General features: G+C 61.4%; 1 protein-coding gene across 1 annotated transcript in view; it reads right to left on the bottom strand.

The window, feature by feature from the left end:
• The window catches only part of SYNPO (synaptopodin), a 62,840-nt gene that overhangs the window by 31,714 nt on the left and 15,244 nt on the right, over positions 1 to 15,882 (bottom strand). Inside the window, 2 exon segments of the mRNA XM_021085030.1 lie at positions 2,198 to 2,851; positions 7,669 to 7,815. Coding sequence (XP_020940689.1) covers positions 2,198 to 2,594 — 397 coding nt within the window. The 5' untranslated portion in view covers positions 2,595 to 2,851; positions 7,669 to 7,815.

The following is a 15,882-nucleotide window of genomic DNA, read 5'->3' as shown; positions in this document are numbered from 1 at the left end:
TTGTACGCAGGGCTCACCTGTGCCAGGTGGTGGATGCCCCCTGCAGAAACTGCTGTGACCCATCCTTAAAACTGCCCGGGAACACTCGGGAGAGGCGGGTATAATTGCCTCTGTAGTTGGGTGGCTGTAATTGTCTGAAGATGCTTCTATCCTCTGGCGGTCATGGGAGGAAGCTTTGAAAGGAAGCCCTAATGCACTTAGAACCTGCAGCTCCGAGGCCTCTTCCCTCCAGGTCTCCAGGCGGGTGCAGACAAGGGACTCTGGCCACTCCCTTTCCCAAGGGAGCAGAAAGGCCAGGGTGGGCTCTGGCTCCACACCAGCCGGATTCCTCCTCTCCTGCAAGCCCAGACTCCCTCCTGCCTCCACCTCTGAGAGGTCTTCCCTGCCCATCGTCCTCCCGAGGTCGCTCCTGCCTCCTCTGGCCCTACGGGTGTTCCGGACAGAACGCGGTGACCACCTGCTAGACGCTAAAGCGGGGAATAAAGCAGACCGGAGGCAAGAAGAACCAGACCGCGTGGCAGCTGCGAGGCTGACTGTGACCTGGGGCAGGGAGCGTGGGTCTCGGGGCCTCAGCTGCCTCAGCTGTGCAGTGGGGAGCGTGATTCCTGCCTTGAAGGCCAGAGCAAGATCCGCAAAGATGAGGCCCATGAAATGGGCCAGCCCCCTGCGGGAAGCCAACAGGCGTCGCTGGTGGTAGGTCCCTTCTCCCGCCTCTCCATACTGAGTCTCTGCCCGGCCAGGGGTCCCGTATCGATCCGGAACCCAGCGGCGGCCAGGAGCAGAGCCCTGCCTGCCAAACTGTGATTGAACCATGACTTTGCCGCGTGCTGGCCTTGGGTCCGGGACACGTCGATTATATTCTTTGAGCCTCGGAGTCCTCAGCCGTGTGGTGGAGATAATGTTTGTCCCTTACGGGGACTGTTAGGAGATTAAACGAAGCGGCACGGGGACTTGGCACCAAGAGCCGAACCAACAATAGCCGTCGTTGAGCTGCTGACGGTGGCTGGGCATCAAATCCCTAATGCTTGTCTCGAGTCCTCTGCAGCCTCACCACGGCTGTGAGGCTTCGGGCTCCGGGGATCTGGGCTGGACTCTGGGTGAAGGCCTGTCTCCAGGTTCAAGGCAGCTGGACCCTCCTGGGATCCTTCTCCTGCCGGATCCTGCCCGCCGCAGAGGCCCTGAAGGCCCTCCTGGCTCCCACCTGGCCCCCTGTGTGACCTAGACCTGCGCTGCTGGTCAGAGTCTGGAGAGCGACAGCCAGGGAAGCGCGTGAGGGGGGCGGGGGACAGCGACGCGGCACAGGAAGAAGGGCTCCTTAGCGTCCCGACGCACAAGCGCTCCCAGGCCCGTGCCCACCGCCCACCCTGCGCCCCTGGATCTGCTGGCAGCAGCTCCCGCCCGCTCATGAGCTCCCCCGGCCCCGCCTCAGCGTTTCCATGGGCCCAGGGCTGGAGGTGATTCTGGGGGGCCCTCCCCGCCCCCCTGCTCCGCTGGCCCCTCCCTTCCTTCAGCGCAGAAGCACCCGCTCTCCCCTCCGCGCTGTCACCGGTCCTCCCTGTGGCCCAGGTGACCTGGGTCCTGCCTCCGTCACCTCTAGCAGATGGGAAACCGGGCCTGGGTTGGGAACGGCTCAGCTCAGCCCCCGAGTGGCCAAGTGGCCTGAGGCGTCTCCTTCTCACCCCGGGCCTCAGCTTTTCCACCTGTAGACCTCGGAGGTCGGATTGGACCGAAGCCTCCGTCTCCGCCTGAACAGCGCCGCGAGGGCAGGGGCCGCACCCGCCTCCCCGGTGCCGCTTCCCTGGTGCCCTGAGCCGCTGGCTCCCAGGGCCTTCCGCGAGGTGGCTCGCCTCATCAGTTGCTTGGCTCCAAGGTCTTTTGTCACCATGATGATTAAAGGGCGGATCAGAGTGAGAGGGAGGTTTTCTAACCTGGCACGAACGGGGACGTGGTTTCCCTCGCTGCCTCCTCACGTGCCCGCATTGGCAGAGGAAGGAGTGCCCTCAGATGTGGTACAGCTGAAACCACACGCGTGGCTCAGCCTCGCTCCTGTCCCCACAGCCACCAGTCTGGGCACAGCCCAGGGACTCTGGTGGACCGCCGTGTGTCATGGGAACATAAGGTCAGGAGCCCCCGTGTTAAGGGTTTGTGGGGTCGCCTGTAGCTCCGGCAGTCCGGGCGAAAAGGGCCATGAACTTACCTGGTTTCCAGGCAGCCCTGGGCCCAGGGCTGGGGCTGAGGCTGGCCGTCCTCCCCTGCCGGGCTTTCGCCGTGTCCCAGTCCTGGCTGGCTCTGTCGTCATGCTGGGAGCCCCCTCGTGCCTCCCTGGAGCAGCTGGGAGGCTGAATGCCCAGGGCTCTGGGAAGCTGTGGTGCCCCTTGGGTGGCTCTGCCAGCGTTGTCCCCACTCCTGCTGGCCACCCCATCTTCCTCCAGGTCCGTGAGCCCCGCCTCTCCCTGCAGGCCCTCCTCGCCGCCGCTCTCCTCGGTCTCCAAGGCCAGGCACCTGTAGCTCCCATCAGGGATCGCGAAGGCGCAGGGGGTAGATGTGCCTTCGCTGGGCCCCAGGGGTGGAGAGGGGAGGTGGGGGCCCAGCATGGTGCTGCCGCTGCTCAGGGACGCAGAGAAGCTGGTGCCGGGGCTGGGGCGGGGCTGGAGCTGCCCGAGTGCGCCCTGGTCCCTGCTCTGCTCCGGGCCGTCTTTGGCTCTCTGCAGCCCTGCCTTCCTCAGCCAGCTCACAGAGCTGGGGCGGCTCCAAGGCCAAGACTTCCTGGGCTGGGCAGGGTGGGGGACCCCCAAGCCCTCTTCCTCACCCCGTCTCTCGTCTGTCAGGCCTCTCTTTCGAGATGGTCTATCTGCAGAAGGAAAAAGAAACAGCGCATGAGCCAGCTCACTGGGTGTTCTAGGCTGAATTCCTGGGACTGCTTTAGGGGAACCCCGAGAACTGACTGGAGTTTGGGGTACTGGTCTCATGTGTCCACAGGAAAGTCCCAAGCTTCAGTCATTCAACATCCCCAGTTCTTGTCATGTCCTTATGCCACCTGACACTTTATTTGCTTAGTATCTTCCCATAAAGCCACTTTAAATAACTTTCTCCTCTTACTTTAGACTATCTTAAGCAATAATTGCAGAAAAACCACAAGTATGTTGCGCTTAAGTCATTTACCCCCCAATACACATTAAATAAACATCTAGTTTTTTCTTTCTTTATTCTTTTAAGGGCCGCACCTGCAGCACGTAGAAGTTCCCAGGCTAGGGGTCAATCAGAGCTGCACTGCTGGCCTACGTCACAGCCACAGCAATGCCAGATCCAATCCTCCTCTACGACCTATACCACAGCTCGTGGCAGCCCCGGATCCTTAACCCACTGAATGAGGCCAGGGATCGAACCTGCGTCCTCATGGGGGTACTACTCAGGTTCTTAACCTGCTAAGCTACAATGGAAACTCCATATCTAGTTATTTAAAAATACTGTCTGGCACTATTCACCATAGTCAAGGCATGGAAACAATCTAAATGTCCACCGACAGATGAATGAATTAAGAGGACGTGGTACATATCCAAATGGAATACTACTCAGCCATAAAAAAGAACAAAATGATGCCATTTGCAGCAGCATGAATGGAACGAGAGACTCTCGTGCTGAGTGAAGTGGGTCAGAAGGAGAAAGACAAACACCATATGATCTCCCTTCTGTCTGGACTCGAATACACGGCCCAGACGAACCTTCCCACAGAAAAGAAACTCATGGACTTGGAGAACAGACGTGTGGTTGCCAAGGGCGAGGGACGGGGAGTCTGGGGTTCAGAGGTGCAAACAGCTGCGTCTGCAGTGGACGGGCCACGACGTCCTGCTGTGTGGCCCAGGGAGCTGTATCTAGTCCCTTGTGCTGGAACGCGACGGAGGACAACGTGAGAAACACTGTGTGTGTGTGTGTGTGTGTGTGTGTGTGTGTGTGTGTGTGTGTGTGTGTGTGTGAGACGGGTCGCCTCGCTGTGCAGTAGAAATGGACAGAACACTGTAAACCACGTATGATGGAAAAAATAAAAATCATCAAAACAATTTAAAAAATGAAAATACTTAGCTGGGAACCTCCTAGAAAAAAATGTTCTTGGGTGTCACCGAAGCTACGTGTGCCGCAACGGCGAGAGGAGTGGTGGTGCGAAGTGCGCGAGACCAGGGCCAGGACCCCTGAGGAGGCCGGGCGCCGGGGAGGTGGGGTGGGGAGGCCCCCCGGGCCCCCCCGGGCGTGAGCTCGAACCTCACCGCCACCGCCTGTGTGCTGGGCAGCAAGTCACGTGACCTTTCCACCCTTAGCTTCCCGTCTACGGTAAAACGGGAGCCGTAGCGTTTCCGTCCTGGGGCTGCAGTGAGGATCCCGTGAGAAAGTGATACAGGATTCAGGACCGTTTCTGTGACATGACTTCATACATGTCGCCTACGCTTTCCTTCCACAAACCACACGTTTCAGCTCCTCTTTTCTTTCAGATTCCCTCAAAAGTCCTGGGGACGCCGTGGGTCCGAGGAAGGTGGTGACTCCGGCCCGGGAAGCCTCCCCCTCGGGTGGGGGGAGCTGTGGATGACAGCGGGGGGACGCGCGACGGCCGCGGGGGCATTGAGAGACCTTGGCAGTGGTGGTCCTCCAGGCGCGAGGGCCGCGGCTTCTTCCAGGGACGGGAGGTGGCATGGGTGGCGGGAAACCTGGGCGGGAGAACTGGCTGGGCTGGGCGGCAGATGGCGGGTGGGTGGGGAGGAAGCGGGGGGGGAGGCTGGGCCGCGGCCAGCCCGTCGCTCCGGTGACAGCGTGGTTTCATTAATAGAGTTCAGGAAGAAACGGGGAGGAGCAGGTGTCGGGGGAGCAGGAGACGAGCTGGATGTGGGTTTTCCGGGGGAGAGGAGCATGGTCCGCTCCACACCGAGGCCTGAGCGCAGGGAGAGGCGTCCAGCTTGGGGACGAAGATCTGAACGTGCCTGGTGGCAGTCCCCGCGGGGGTGGGCCCCGTGCCCTCGGTGGGCGGGCTCGGCTTGAAAACCCGCCAGGGGCCATTTGCACTTGGGAGGAATCCTTGGCGCTTAGAGTTGCTGGCTGGTTAGCAGATCTTGGCTGTGTGAACTCTGGAGCTTCTGAACTCTGAATCTCACTAATCTGGTTGCAAAACGGGGAGAGAAGAACCCCGGCCCCCCGGCCCCCCCGCCCCCCCTCAGACAGAGAGAATCCTGAGACTTGTGAAAGGCTGTGACGTCGGCGGCCTTGGGGCCCGGCCCGATCCCTGCTGCTCTGGTGGCACCTGACCTGGAGGCCACACCTCTGCCCCGGGCAGGGTCAGCCCCCCATCCCAGCCCCAGCAGGCTGGGTCAAGGCCCTGGCTTCTGGCGGGAGTGGTGCCAGGAGAGTCTGGGAGGCCAGAGGCAAGATAAGCTGTTACCAGGCCCCGGGCCAGTCCGTGCCAGGCAGGCGATGGCAAACAAGCCGGAGAAGGGAAGATAACAGACACCTGTCACAGCAGTCCCAGTGACAGGGACACCTGTGCCACAGAGCCAACCTTTGGCTCCGAGGAGGCTGGGCGCTCACGGTATGGAAGGCCTCCACGCTGGGTTATTCAGTCGGGTGAGGGACAGAAACCCTCGGAAAGACTCCAGAAAGGCGCCGTTGCAATGACCCATTTCAGAGGCGCGGAGGTCGAGGGTCAGAGAGGCCAGGTGACTTGTCGCCTAAGTCACACAGGAGGGGGCCTGGGGCCGGGCTCCGAGCCCAGCTGGGGCACCTTGACCATGGCGGTGGACAGAGAGACGTAGAAGAGGGCCGCCGGGGCCTCCTTCCTCTCCTAAGCCCTCCCCGCCCATCGGCTGCTGCCAGACTCCTGCCATTAGCGCTTCAGAGACTCCCAGACCCTCCTGAAGGGCCGGCAAGATAGACAGGAGGCCCGGCGGGCGGCGCGACCTTGGCCCGTGCCGGCCGCGCTCTGCAGTCCGTGTGCGCTGAGGCGGGCTTGAGCCAAGGGGGGGCGGGGGTCCCCCCAGCCCTCGGCACTGCGGAGGCCGCGATGCTCAGCGTCGGGAGCTTCCCACGGCCGCCGGCCCTCGGCCCACCCTGGAGCCGGGTGGCCGGAGGCAGGAGTGGGCGTGGGGTGCGGGGCTGCCTCCGAGGCCCTGCGGGGCCGCGCCTCGCTCTGTGCCTGCTTCTGTTTTGCTGTATTTGACGGTGGCCACGGTTTCCAGGAAAGAAGAGAGAGGCGGAAAAGTTAACTTTCCGCCACCCACACAAATATTTTTGGCCGGCGTTGTCTTCACGCTGCCAAGCAGGGAGGGAGGCGTTGGCAGGAGCATTCGAAGTCAAGGCTCCCTCCCAAGGAGGAAGCCTCCCCACCCACTGGGGGGTCTGGGCAGGCCCTGCACCCAAGCTCTGGGACACCCACCCACGCAGGAGCCCGGGGCGGGGGCGGGGGTGTCAGGACTGGAACCGCAGTGGCGGCTACTGCTCAGGGAGCCTCCGCGAGTGCTCGGCCTCGGCTTTGAGCAAACGGTGCGGTGGGGCAGCCACGTGAGCGCTGTCTGCACGCGAGGAAACTGAGGCCCACAGTGGCCACGTCCGCACGCCGAGTCAGCGGCTGCAGACCTGACTCCGGGACCCCACACAGCCCAGACGGGCGCACCCATCTGCGTGGGCACAGCTCCCCTGTGCGCAGGAGAGGGCCTGCCACAGCCTCAGCAGACACGGGAGAGGGCGCCGCTCATGCCAGCAGCCCCACACACTCACAGCCCTCCTCTGGACACAGGCCAAAGGTTCCAGGACATCCAGCCTCCGCAGACACAGGGCTGACTGAATCCAGCCAAGCGCGAGCATCTCAGAGAGGGGAGCTCTGAGCCCAGAGCGGGGAAGGGCTCACCCAGGTTGTACGGAAAGTGAGAGAGGCAGGCCTGGCGCTGAGCCCGGGCGCAGACACCCACTTCCAGCCCCTCACATACGCCCTGCGCCCTCCTGAGCGGCCAGCCTCCCCTCTTCCCTCCCTGGACCTCTGTGAGCCCAAGCAGGGCCCCAGGACCGGAGGCCTAGCTGAGCGTCCGACGGTCCGCAGCCCCTGTCTGAGCAGCTCCGAGGACTCCTTCCCTGGCCGGCTGCTGCTGGGAGTGGGCCCAGGGGACGTGGCCTTGGGAGCTGGTGGCCCTTCTGCTGTCCCCTAGGTGGTGGGGGAAGGGCGCTGGCTCTGGAATCAGACGTGGGTTCCGGTCCTGACTCCCCCAGTCAGCGACTGCCTGACTCTGGGCCAGCCTCCATCTTTGGGAGCTGGGTTTCCTTGTTTGTACAACGGGCAGAACAGGACCTGTTAACCTCATGTGGCTGTTGGGAGGATTCGTTGAGAAACACAGGCTTATCCCCCTCAGCAGGGCCTGAGGGAGCAGGGCTGTGCACAGCTGGCCTGGGGGCTCTGGGGGTGAATGTAAAACACAGTCTGGCCTCCCCTGCCTCCTCGTCACCTGTGGTGACTGCAGCGGGCGGAAAGGGACAGAGGGCCGCTGAGGCTCAGCGCTTAAGTAGATGCACTGCGGGCTCAGGCAGGGTCCCTGACTTACGGAGTCGGCGCTGGGAAAATTGCAGGATCTGATTTTGGGGGGAGGGCTGGGGGGGAGCAGGCACAGGGGGGGTAGCCGCTCAGGAAGATTAAACCCTTACCCTCCAAAGGACTCCAAATCTGGCTCCTTCCTGGCCAGCTCCCCTGGCTGCATCCTCTATAAGTTCTGGTCCATTCTTCTAAAGTTCTCAAGCAGCTCTTGAGTGGCACTCACTTGCTCAGGAACACTCCATGGCTCCCCGCCGCTCCTGGAATTAAAAAAAAAGTTTCAAACAAAGGGAAATGCAGATTCAAAGGCATCTCCCGATTCTTGGTTGAGGGGGAGGGCTTCCTGGGATGGTGGATGATGTTTCCATTGGGTTTGAAGGACTTGGGCAGGAAGAGCTTGGCATTCTGCCCAAGGGCGGGTACCCCATCCTTCAAGGCCCACTGGAGGCCCAGAGGCAGGACCATTTAGGGGTGAATCTGCAGGGCCACAGGGCCTGGACAGGCTCTGGGCGTGTGTGGCAGGACAGAGGAGGCAAGGTGACCACGTGGGGAGAGGCTTCAGTTGCCTGGCCGCCTCCCACCTGCTGGCTCCAGAGCTGACATAGACGCTAGGCCTGCAGGACAGGGGAGCCCCTGCAAGGCCCGGCTCTGGGGCCGGAGCTGGAGGCAGAAAGTTCGGAGCGTAGGGTGGAGGCCGGAGGCGGCTGGCGCGCAGGCCGCCTGGGCGAGGAGCGTGTTGGACTCTCTTCCTCAGCACCTGGCACGGTGCCAGGCGCCGTCCTAACAGTGACCGTGGCACTAGCTGCAGTCAAGAAGCGCCACAACGGCAGGTGTTGTTCCAGACACTTAGTGGCACTAGCTCATCCGATCCTCCTCGCGGTCCTAGAAGGGAGATGCTATTATTATCCCAGTTTACAGATAAGGCCTTTGAGCTGGTGCGACTTGCCAAGTTCACACAGCGAGGAGTGGCTGAGGCAGGGTCACATCCTGACCGTCTGGCTCTGAACATCGCTCTCCGCCGTACGGCTCTTCTGCCTCCGTGGTTTCGGCGGCCACGGAACGAGGGGAGAAAGGAGCGAAGATGGGGAGGGGCACGCGAGACGGGGAGACGACCCTCAGAGCCGCGCGCGCTGCCCGGCGCCTGGTTGTCACTCAAGAAGAGTTTTTCGCGTGGAAGAAGAACGTGGAAGGACTGAGGCCCTGACTGTGTCCGTAGCTGCGGGGCAGACACGGAGGCGCCCTGGGGAGAGTGGTGATGCAGAGCCGCTCCAGGTGGCTCAGGGGCACCTTGCCTGGCGGCACCTCGGCATCAGGAGGGGGTGGGAGGTGGTGCCTGGACCACCCAGAGCTGAGGTCCCCCTGCCCCTTGGAAGAGAGCTGTTGTTATCCTCCTTAACCTGCGCCGAGAGAATGTTCCTGCCTGAGCGCTTTTCTCTCAGGGGCAGGATGGGGGCCAGCGTGGGGGTCTCGCCCCTCTGGCTCCAAACGGACATCTCAAGCCCTGCAACGTCCAGGACTGGTGAGGAGGCGGCAGCCCCGCGTTTGGGGTTGTCTTGCTCTGTGTTCCGGGGGAGTCACTTCTTTGCAGGGGGCCTCAGCTTCCCCGGCTGACAGGGGCCTCGGGCAGGGCAGCTGGGGGCGTGGAAGCAGCGCCGGGCAGGTATCCCTGATCCCTCCCTGGCCTCTCGCCCCATCCTGGCATTGTCCAGTGGGCAGAGGCCGTCCCTGAGGGATGCGCAAGCGTGGCCTCCCTTCAGACCTGCGGGAAGACTGACTGTTGTGGCCCCAGCCCGACTGCCGTTCCCCCCTCGGCACATCCCTCCTTTCCCTCCGTTCTCCTCCCCCGGGACAGGGCCGGCCTTGGGTGGGCACCGCGTGACGCTCCGAGCGCTCTGGCAGCGTCCGCAAACCATGCCTTGTCCAGGGGTGGCTGTGAGGAGCTGGGAAGAACCCCTGAGCTGGACCTGCTGCATCTGCGGGCTCAGGAGGCCTGAGCATCAGCCGAATCTCACTTCAGCCTCATGATAGCCGGTGCCCCTGGACCAGCCGCTCGTGTCCGAGCGCCTCCGTGGTGGGGTGGACACGCGCTTCCACTTAGCATTCGTTCACTTGACACACCCACCGAATGCCTGCCCTGTGCCGTTGGCTATTTTAAGCCCTGGCAGCACATGGCCAGCAAAAGACAGAGAGGTCCTGCCCACGTGAAGTTCACGTGTCAGCTGGCGTGGATGGATGATGGATAAATAAGAAACTATGTCAGATATTGTAAGTGGGGTGGAAAAATCATTCAGCAGGAAAGGGGACCGGAGACTGCGTGTATCGTTAAGACAGGAAAAAGCCAGTGCTGGAGTTCCCATCGTGGGTCAGCGGTTAACGAACCTGGCTGGCATCCACGAGAACACGGGTTCGATGCCTGGCCTCGCTCAGTGGGTTAAGGATCCGGCGTGGCTGTGGCTGTGGCGTAGGCCGGTCGCTGCAGCTCCAGTCAGACCCCTAGCCTGGGAACCTCCATATGCCACGGGTGTGGGGGCGGCCCTAAAAAAAGACAAAAGACAAAACAAAACAAAACAAAACACCAAACCCCCAAAACAACCAGTGGTGTTAATATGATGCTCTTTTGCTTTGTACAGTATGTGTGTTTCAAGTTCATTACCATGTGAACTTCTCAGAGGCAATTAAAACTACATAAAATCAACATTAGGTGGCAAACTCAGGAAGCCCTGGCAGCCCCTGGGAGACGTCGTATGTGGACATTCTGGTGAGTCGACCATCCACCGTCTGAGAAGCTTCACGGTCCACTGTGAACCCGTCTTCCATTTAGGATCGAGTATTTTTTCTGGCCCAGTGTATAAAAATAAGAACATTCTTTCCCAAGTCACTGGGTAGAGAGTCTCCCTGATATAGCTCACGCACTGTCCAAAGAGTCTGCGGAGAGTAACGATGCCGTCCTCGGTCGGGGGAGGGTTGAATGAGGCAACGAGCTCGCTCGGAATTGCCTCAGTGCCAAGGGGATGTGGCTGGTGTCTTTCCACCGCTTATTCTTGTGGAGGGGTGACTGCGGATGTGGCCAGAACAAACTCCACCAGCGGCGATTGCCGACCGCACTGGGCTCCATCCTGGAGCGTGAGGGCGACTGGGATCTTGTTGACTCTCGTACAAGACACGTGCCCACTACTGTTCCCGTTTAACAGAGGTGGGGACAGAGGCTGAGGGAGGGCAGACTCTGCCCACGGGTCCCGAGCAGGCGGGGACCTGACGGATGCCTGCCCTGTCCCTGGGGGGTTCTCCAACGGTCCGGGGGGCGGGGGGAGCTGTTTTGCACAGCACAAAAAACCCTTCTGGGCCTCGATCTGGCCTCCCCTCTGCAGCCCTGGACACATCCCTCCGCTCCCGGGCCGTCGCGACCCCCAGCCACACAAGCATAGGGCTGGGTTTGGGGTCTCCAAGCCCTCTTCCAGCTCCGGGCTGCCCATGATCCGAGCACCCAGGATGCTGGGGGCTCAAGCCCATTCTAGGTGGACACAGCGCATCCAGCCTGCTCACGAAACCCGCCAAGTTCCCCGCACGTCACATCTATTTCTGCCCTGCTGGGTTTATAAATATGTGGACAGGGAACTAGCTTCAGCAGAACTGGAGAGACTGAAGTCATGGCTATAAATACAGGGCCAAGGCTGGGGTTGGGCAGCGGGTGCTGCAGGGCCAGCGTCAGCCTGTACGACCATGCCCCGCGGGCCTGCGAGCCGTCCCGTCTCCTCCTGGGCTCGGAGGGGCAGGGACTTGCCCAAGGCCACACAGGCGGTGAGGCCAGAGGTGAGCCTGGACCAGCAGGCTCCTGCTTCTGAGTAGAGGCTGCTCTCCACCCCTCCACCCACTGAGGCAAGCCCCCTGCCTGGAGGCCTGTCCCTTTTCACAAAGCCAGCTATTACAATTTAGGTTACAAAATAAACCTCTGGTGATAACATCCTGCTTTGTATCTGTCAGAAATACCGGGGCTTTCACCTTTATTGTTTCAGAAAGTGCCCTGTGGCTAAAAGGTCAGCAAATTACCAGCCACATCTGCTTCCCACTCGGCGGGACCCCCTCTTCCTCACCCTCTTCCTCGTGCAGGGCGGCCCAGCCACGTGCTGGAGCCCCAGGTGTTGACCCAACAGCTGCCGTGGGAGCCGCTTCCCAGCTCGGCGTGGTACCTCACTTTGGTAGCTTGAGGTCGGCCACGATGGGAGCTGCCACACCACAGATTCGGGCAAATGCTGCCGATCAGGGCTCCCCCCCCCCGACCCCCAAGAGCCAGCCACGAAGCATTTCAGAGCGCACCCCTGCCTGAGACCGTAGCCAGCGGCTGTCCAGGAACAGCAGGGGGCAGGGGGGTAACCCACGCCAGCCCCTGTCCTGCTCCATTTAACTCTCGGGGTTTTGTGAAAAATACATGAATATTTTTAAAAGTGGGGGGGCTTCGTCTCTTTGTTCTGTGTCAGGGCCGAAAGCAGGAGGTGCTGCGTGCAAGCACCACGGAAGGCGGGCCTTTGCCCCTCCCTGCCAGATGTGCGCCTGGCCACCCTCGCGCCAGAGCAGATGCGCTTGTGAACCCCAAGGAGGCCTCAGTTCCTGTGGTCCTCAGCTGGCCAGTGGGGCGGTGGAGCCGCAGCCTGGTCTCACCTCCCCTCCCAGAGAGAGTTAGGCTGGCTCTCGCAGACCCACAGACCCAGGGCTCCCCAGGCTTGACTCGGATGGGGAGACATCGAGCCGCTGGCTTGGAGGAATCAGATCAAGAGTAGAAACATCGGTGCTTATGCCAGCTTCTCCCTGGACCACCACCAGCAATAACGGGTGATGAAAATCGTCCCAGCGGCGCCTGACGTTTGCTGGATTCTTCCGACGCATGAGGACATAGCGCACAGCAAGCACCCCGGGAGGCCGACCGGTACAGAACGGCCCCGTTCGGTACGGGGGCCACCAGCCCCCAGCATCTGAGAGCTGCTGAGTTCAAACTGAGATGCGCTGGACTACACGCCAGATTCCCAAGACTTAGATCCCAAAGACCATTATAGGTGTAAGATTTATTCCATGATAAAAGCTTCCATTTTGGATTTAGATGAATGTGTTATTAAAACAAATTTCTCAAGTTCCTTTTTTCCACCTGTTTCTTTTACTTGTGTAGTGTGACTCTTAGAAGGTGTAGGATTACACACGTGTTTGCGTTTATTTCAGTGGTGGCGCCGGCGTGGCGGTCGGGAGGGCAGCTCTCGAGGGCCACCCTCCCGAGCTTCGGCTTGTGTCCTGTATTGTGCCACGTGCCAGCCTGAGACCTTGGGCAGGTTGCTTTCCTCCCCGTGCCTCGGTTTCCTCATCTGTCAACTAGGGCAGTAATGGTACCTACGCGTGTGGCTTTCATGTGCCTGGCGAAGAGGACGCACTTGGGGACCATCAGCTGTCAGGGAACCCCCTGGCCCTGGGCTAAGTGAGATCCTCGGACCCTCCTGTGCCTCCGTAGGTAGTGAGCTCCCTGTCGCTGGCGGTGAACAAGCAGAGCCTGGGAATCTCCCCAGCAGGCTGCGCTCGAGGGAGTCCCAGAGCTGAAGCAGGTGCGGGAGGCCCTGGGTGAAGTGGTCTTGAATCTGGCTCTGCGGCCGCCTGCCCTGCTCACCTCCTCCTCGCCGTGGCCTCCGTTCCTTTCCCAAGCTTCGTGCAGCCCCGCTGAGTGGGATAAATGCTCCCGGGCGCCACGCAGGACACTGGGCAGGGCAGAGGGAAGGGAGGTGAGACCGGCCTGGGCTCAGGGGCCTGAGACAGGGGCTTGAACCCCTGCAATACGGGGTGGGAGGTGACATGGGCCATAAGGAGCTGCACAGCCTCTCTGAGCCTCACTCCCCATCCGTGCAAGGGGGCCGACGACAGCCCTGCTGGAGGGTGGCATGGGCGCGGCTGGGTTTGGCACACGCCCTGGCCCTTGCTCCGGCTGCCCCAGTGCCAGTGTCGCGTCACTCCGCTTACTGGTCATTCGCTGGGCAAAAAGCAGTTTGGAAACACATCCTGTGAGCCTGGGCTGCTCGGGAGCTGGGAGCGCAGCGCGGACTTGGGTATGTGGAGAGGGGGCAGGGCAGGCAGACAGAAAGTCGTTAGACAAATGAGTGAACCGGGTAATTTCAGAAATGAGCCCTGCTCTGATGGTGACTGGAGGGCAGTGGGCCCGACCCCAGGTTGGCCGCCGTCACAACCGTGAGAGCTGGTGTGAGGCTGGGACCCGTGGGTCTCCACGCCGCGTGCTGAGCGGGTCCCCAGGGAGAAGCTCTATGGGGTGTGGAAAGAGGGGGGCCGATTCTGCCGGGCAGCCTTCCCTGATTGGGGGTCCAGAGAGTCAGCACCAATGAATGGCCTGGCAACCAGGGGGGCAGCCGCCTGGGCTTGAAGAGCTGGGTTCAGGCTGGAGTGGACCTACCATCGTGTTCCAGCCCCTGACACCGGGCCATGCCTTTCTCCTCTCTGGCCTCGGTTCACTCCCCGGTCGCGTGCGGGGTGAGACACAGTGTTCCCAAGGAAGGCTTGGGTCGCCCTGCCCAAGGCGCTGTCTTGGTCCTGGCGGGCCGTGGGGTGCGGGCGGGAATGGAGGCCACGCAGCTGGCCAGCGGACTGCCCAGGCCTCTCCCTCAGCTCAGCACCGCCTGCAGGGCAAGTCGGACTCAGAGAGGCCCAGTGTGGAGCCTGGAGGGGACAAAAGCTCCGACCTGAGCTCGTCCATCTGTGCTGCCAGGAGCCTTCCACTCCCTGGAAGCCGCTCATGCATCCCACCTTTAGCATATCTTTTCTGGAGAGGCAAAACCTCCTCCACTCTGCCCCACTGACCTTAGTCCCACCCTCTGAGTCGCGTCTGTCTGTTCTGTCCCTCCAGCTAAGCCTCAGCCCTTCAGCTATTCCACGCAGGGGAGGCCTTTCTGACCGCTTCCCCCTTGTCAGCCCAGTCTGTCAGACTCTCAGAACCCACTCCATAATCCAGGAAAATCAAACCAGCACAGACCAGGGCAAAACTATCACCTCCCTCATTCCGGACACTCTGTCTTTATTCATGCAACCTAATATCAGATTAGCTTTTCACCCCTTTCAACCACTACATCGCTCCTATATTGTCTTTATATTTCCAAAGACATCACGACACCACTGCTACTTTTCTGCCACACCTCCCACACCCTGTACTGTATGGCTGGCATTTCGAGCCGAGCGGAGGACTCCGATGTGTATTTGAGTCCACTCAGCCCATGACTGGAAAGGCTGCTCGTGATGGTGGAGCCAAAGTAAAATAATAGGCCCTCCCACCCTGACCCACACAGACAGATGAAATGAAATAACGGGAGGGAAACACGTCCTGTCAACAGTATCCAAATACACTGCTGAGGAGGCTCAGGACACACTTGCGGAGGCCATCGCTAAACTAGTGTGAGGGTGGGAGATGCTGGGCCCTGAGGTCTGGGGGATAGAGGTGGGTCTGAGGGGCCGCAGGTGGCGGAAGGGTGCTGGGGCAGAGAGGCTGGACGAGCAGGGCGAGGGCACCGCGCCTCAGTGTGTTGCCAGCCTTTATCCAACCCCCGCGTGGCCTCTCCTCTGCACTGAAGCCTTGGCTCAGCCCGCGCAGAGAGGCCGGCCCCGCCGCCTCCACTCTCTGGGACTTGCCTCCCTGGCCTGAGAAAAGGGCCGGCTGTGTTGCTGGTCACGCGGCGTGGACAGACAGTGGGGGTGAACGTGCTGACCCCAGGCTTTGGCATAGGGCCTGGTGCCCTCCCTGACAGCGGGGGGCCGGGCCGCACGCTGCTGAGCCTGCTTGCGCATCTGCAAACCGGGCTAATTTCCGTGTCCGCTTCGTGGGGTTGTTGTGAGGCTTCAGCACGTTCAGCCGATGGAAGAGCTCAGAGCTCAGCAGTTAGGGTGTGGCGGGTGTTACTGTCCTCGCCGCGAGGGGCTGAGCCGCTGTGGGTTGTGGGGGGCGAGGCGAGCACGCTGGTTAAGCCAGAGGAGCTGCAGAAACCCTCCCAGCACCCGCCCTCCAGATTGGAGCATCTGCACCGTGTGCGTGCGTGTGCGTGTGTGTGTCTGTGAGGGTCTGTGTGTGGCTGCGAGTGTGACTCTGTGTGTGCGTGTGCACAGGCCCGCACGTCGCGGGGGCTGCTGGAGTCTGTCTGCAGAGCTGCTGGGAGCGGCCGGGAGGCGGCCCTGCCAGACCCAACAAGCCCGGCGCGCCGAGCTCCAGGCCTCCCTCTGACTGTCGGCTCTTTCTTTCTCTCCCTTCCGGTCCCCTCAGCCGGCTCCCGCTTCCAGGGAGCGGAGCTGGAAGAGGCCCT

Source organism: Sus scrofa, chromosome 2 (genome assembly GCF_000003025.6).
Source record: "Sus scrofa isolate TJ Tabasco breed Duroc chromosome 2, Sscrofa11.1, whole genome shotgun sequence".
In the NCBI taxonomy this organism is placed as follows: domain Eukaryota; kingdom Metazoa; phylum Chordata; class Mammalia; order Artiodactyla; family Suidae; genus Sus; species Sus scrofa.
The sequence above is the reverse complement of the archived record's forward strand: the minus strand, read 5'-3'. Positions and strand labels throughout refer to the sequence as shown.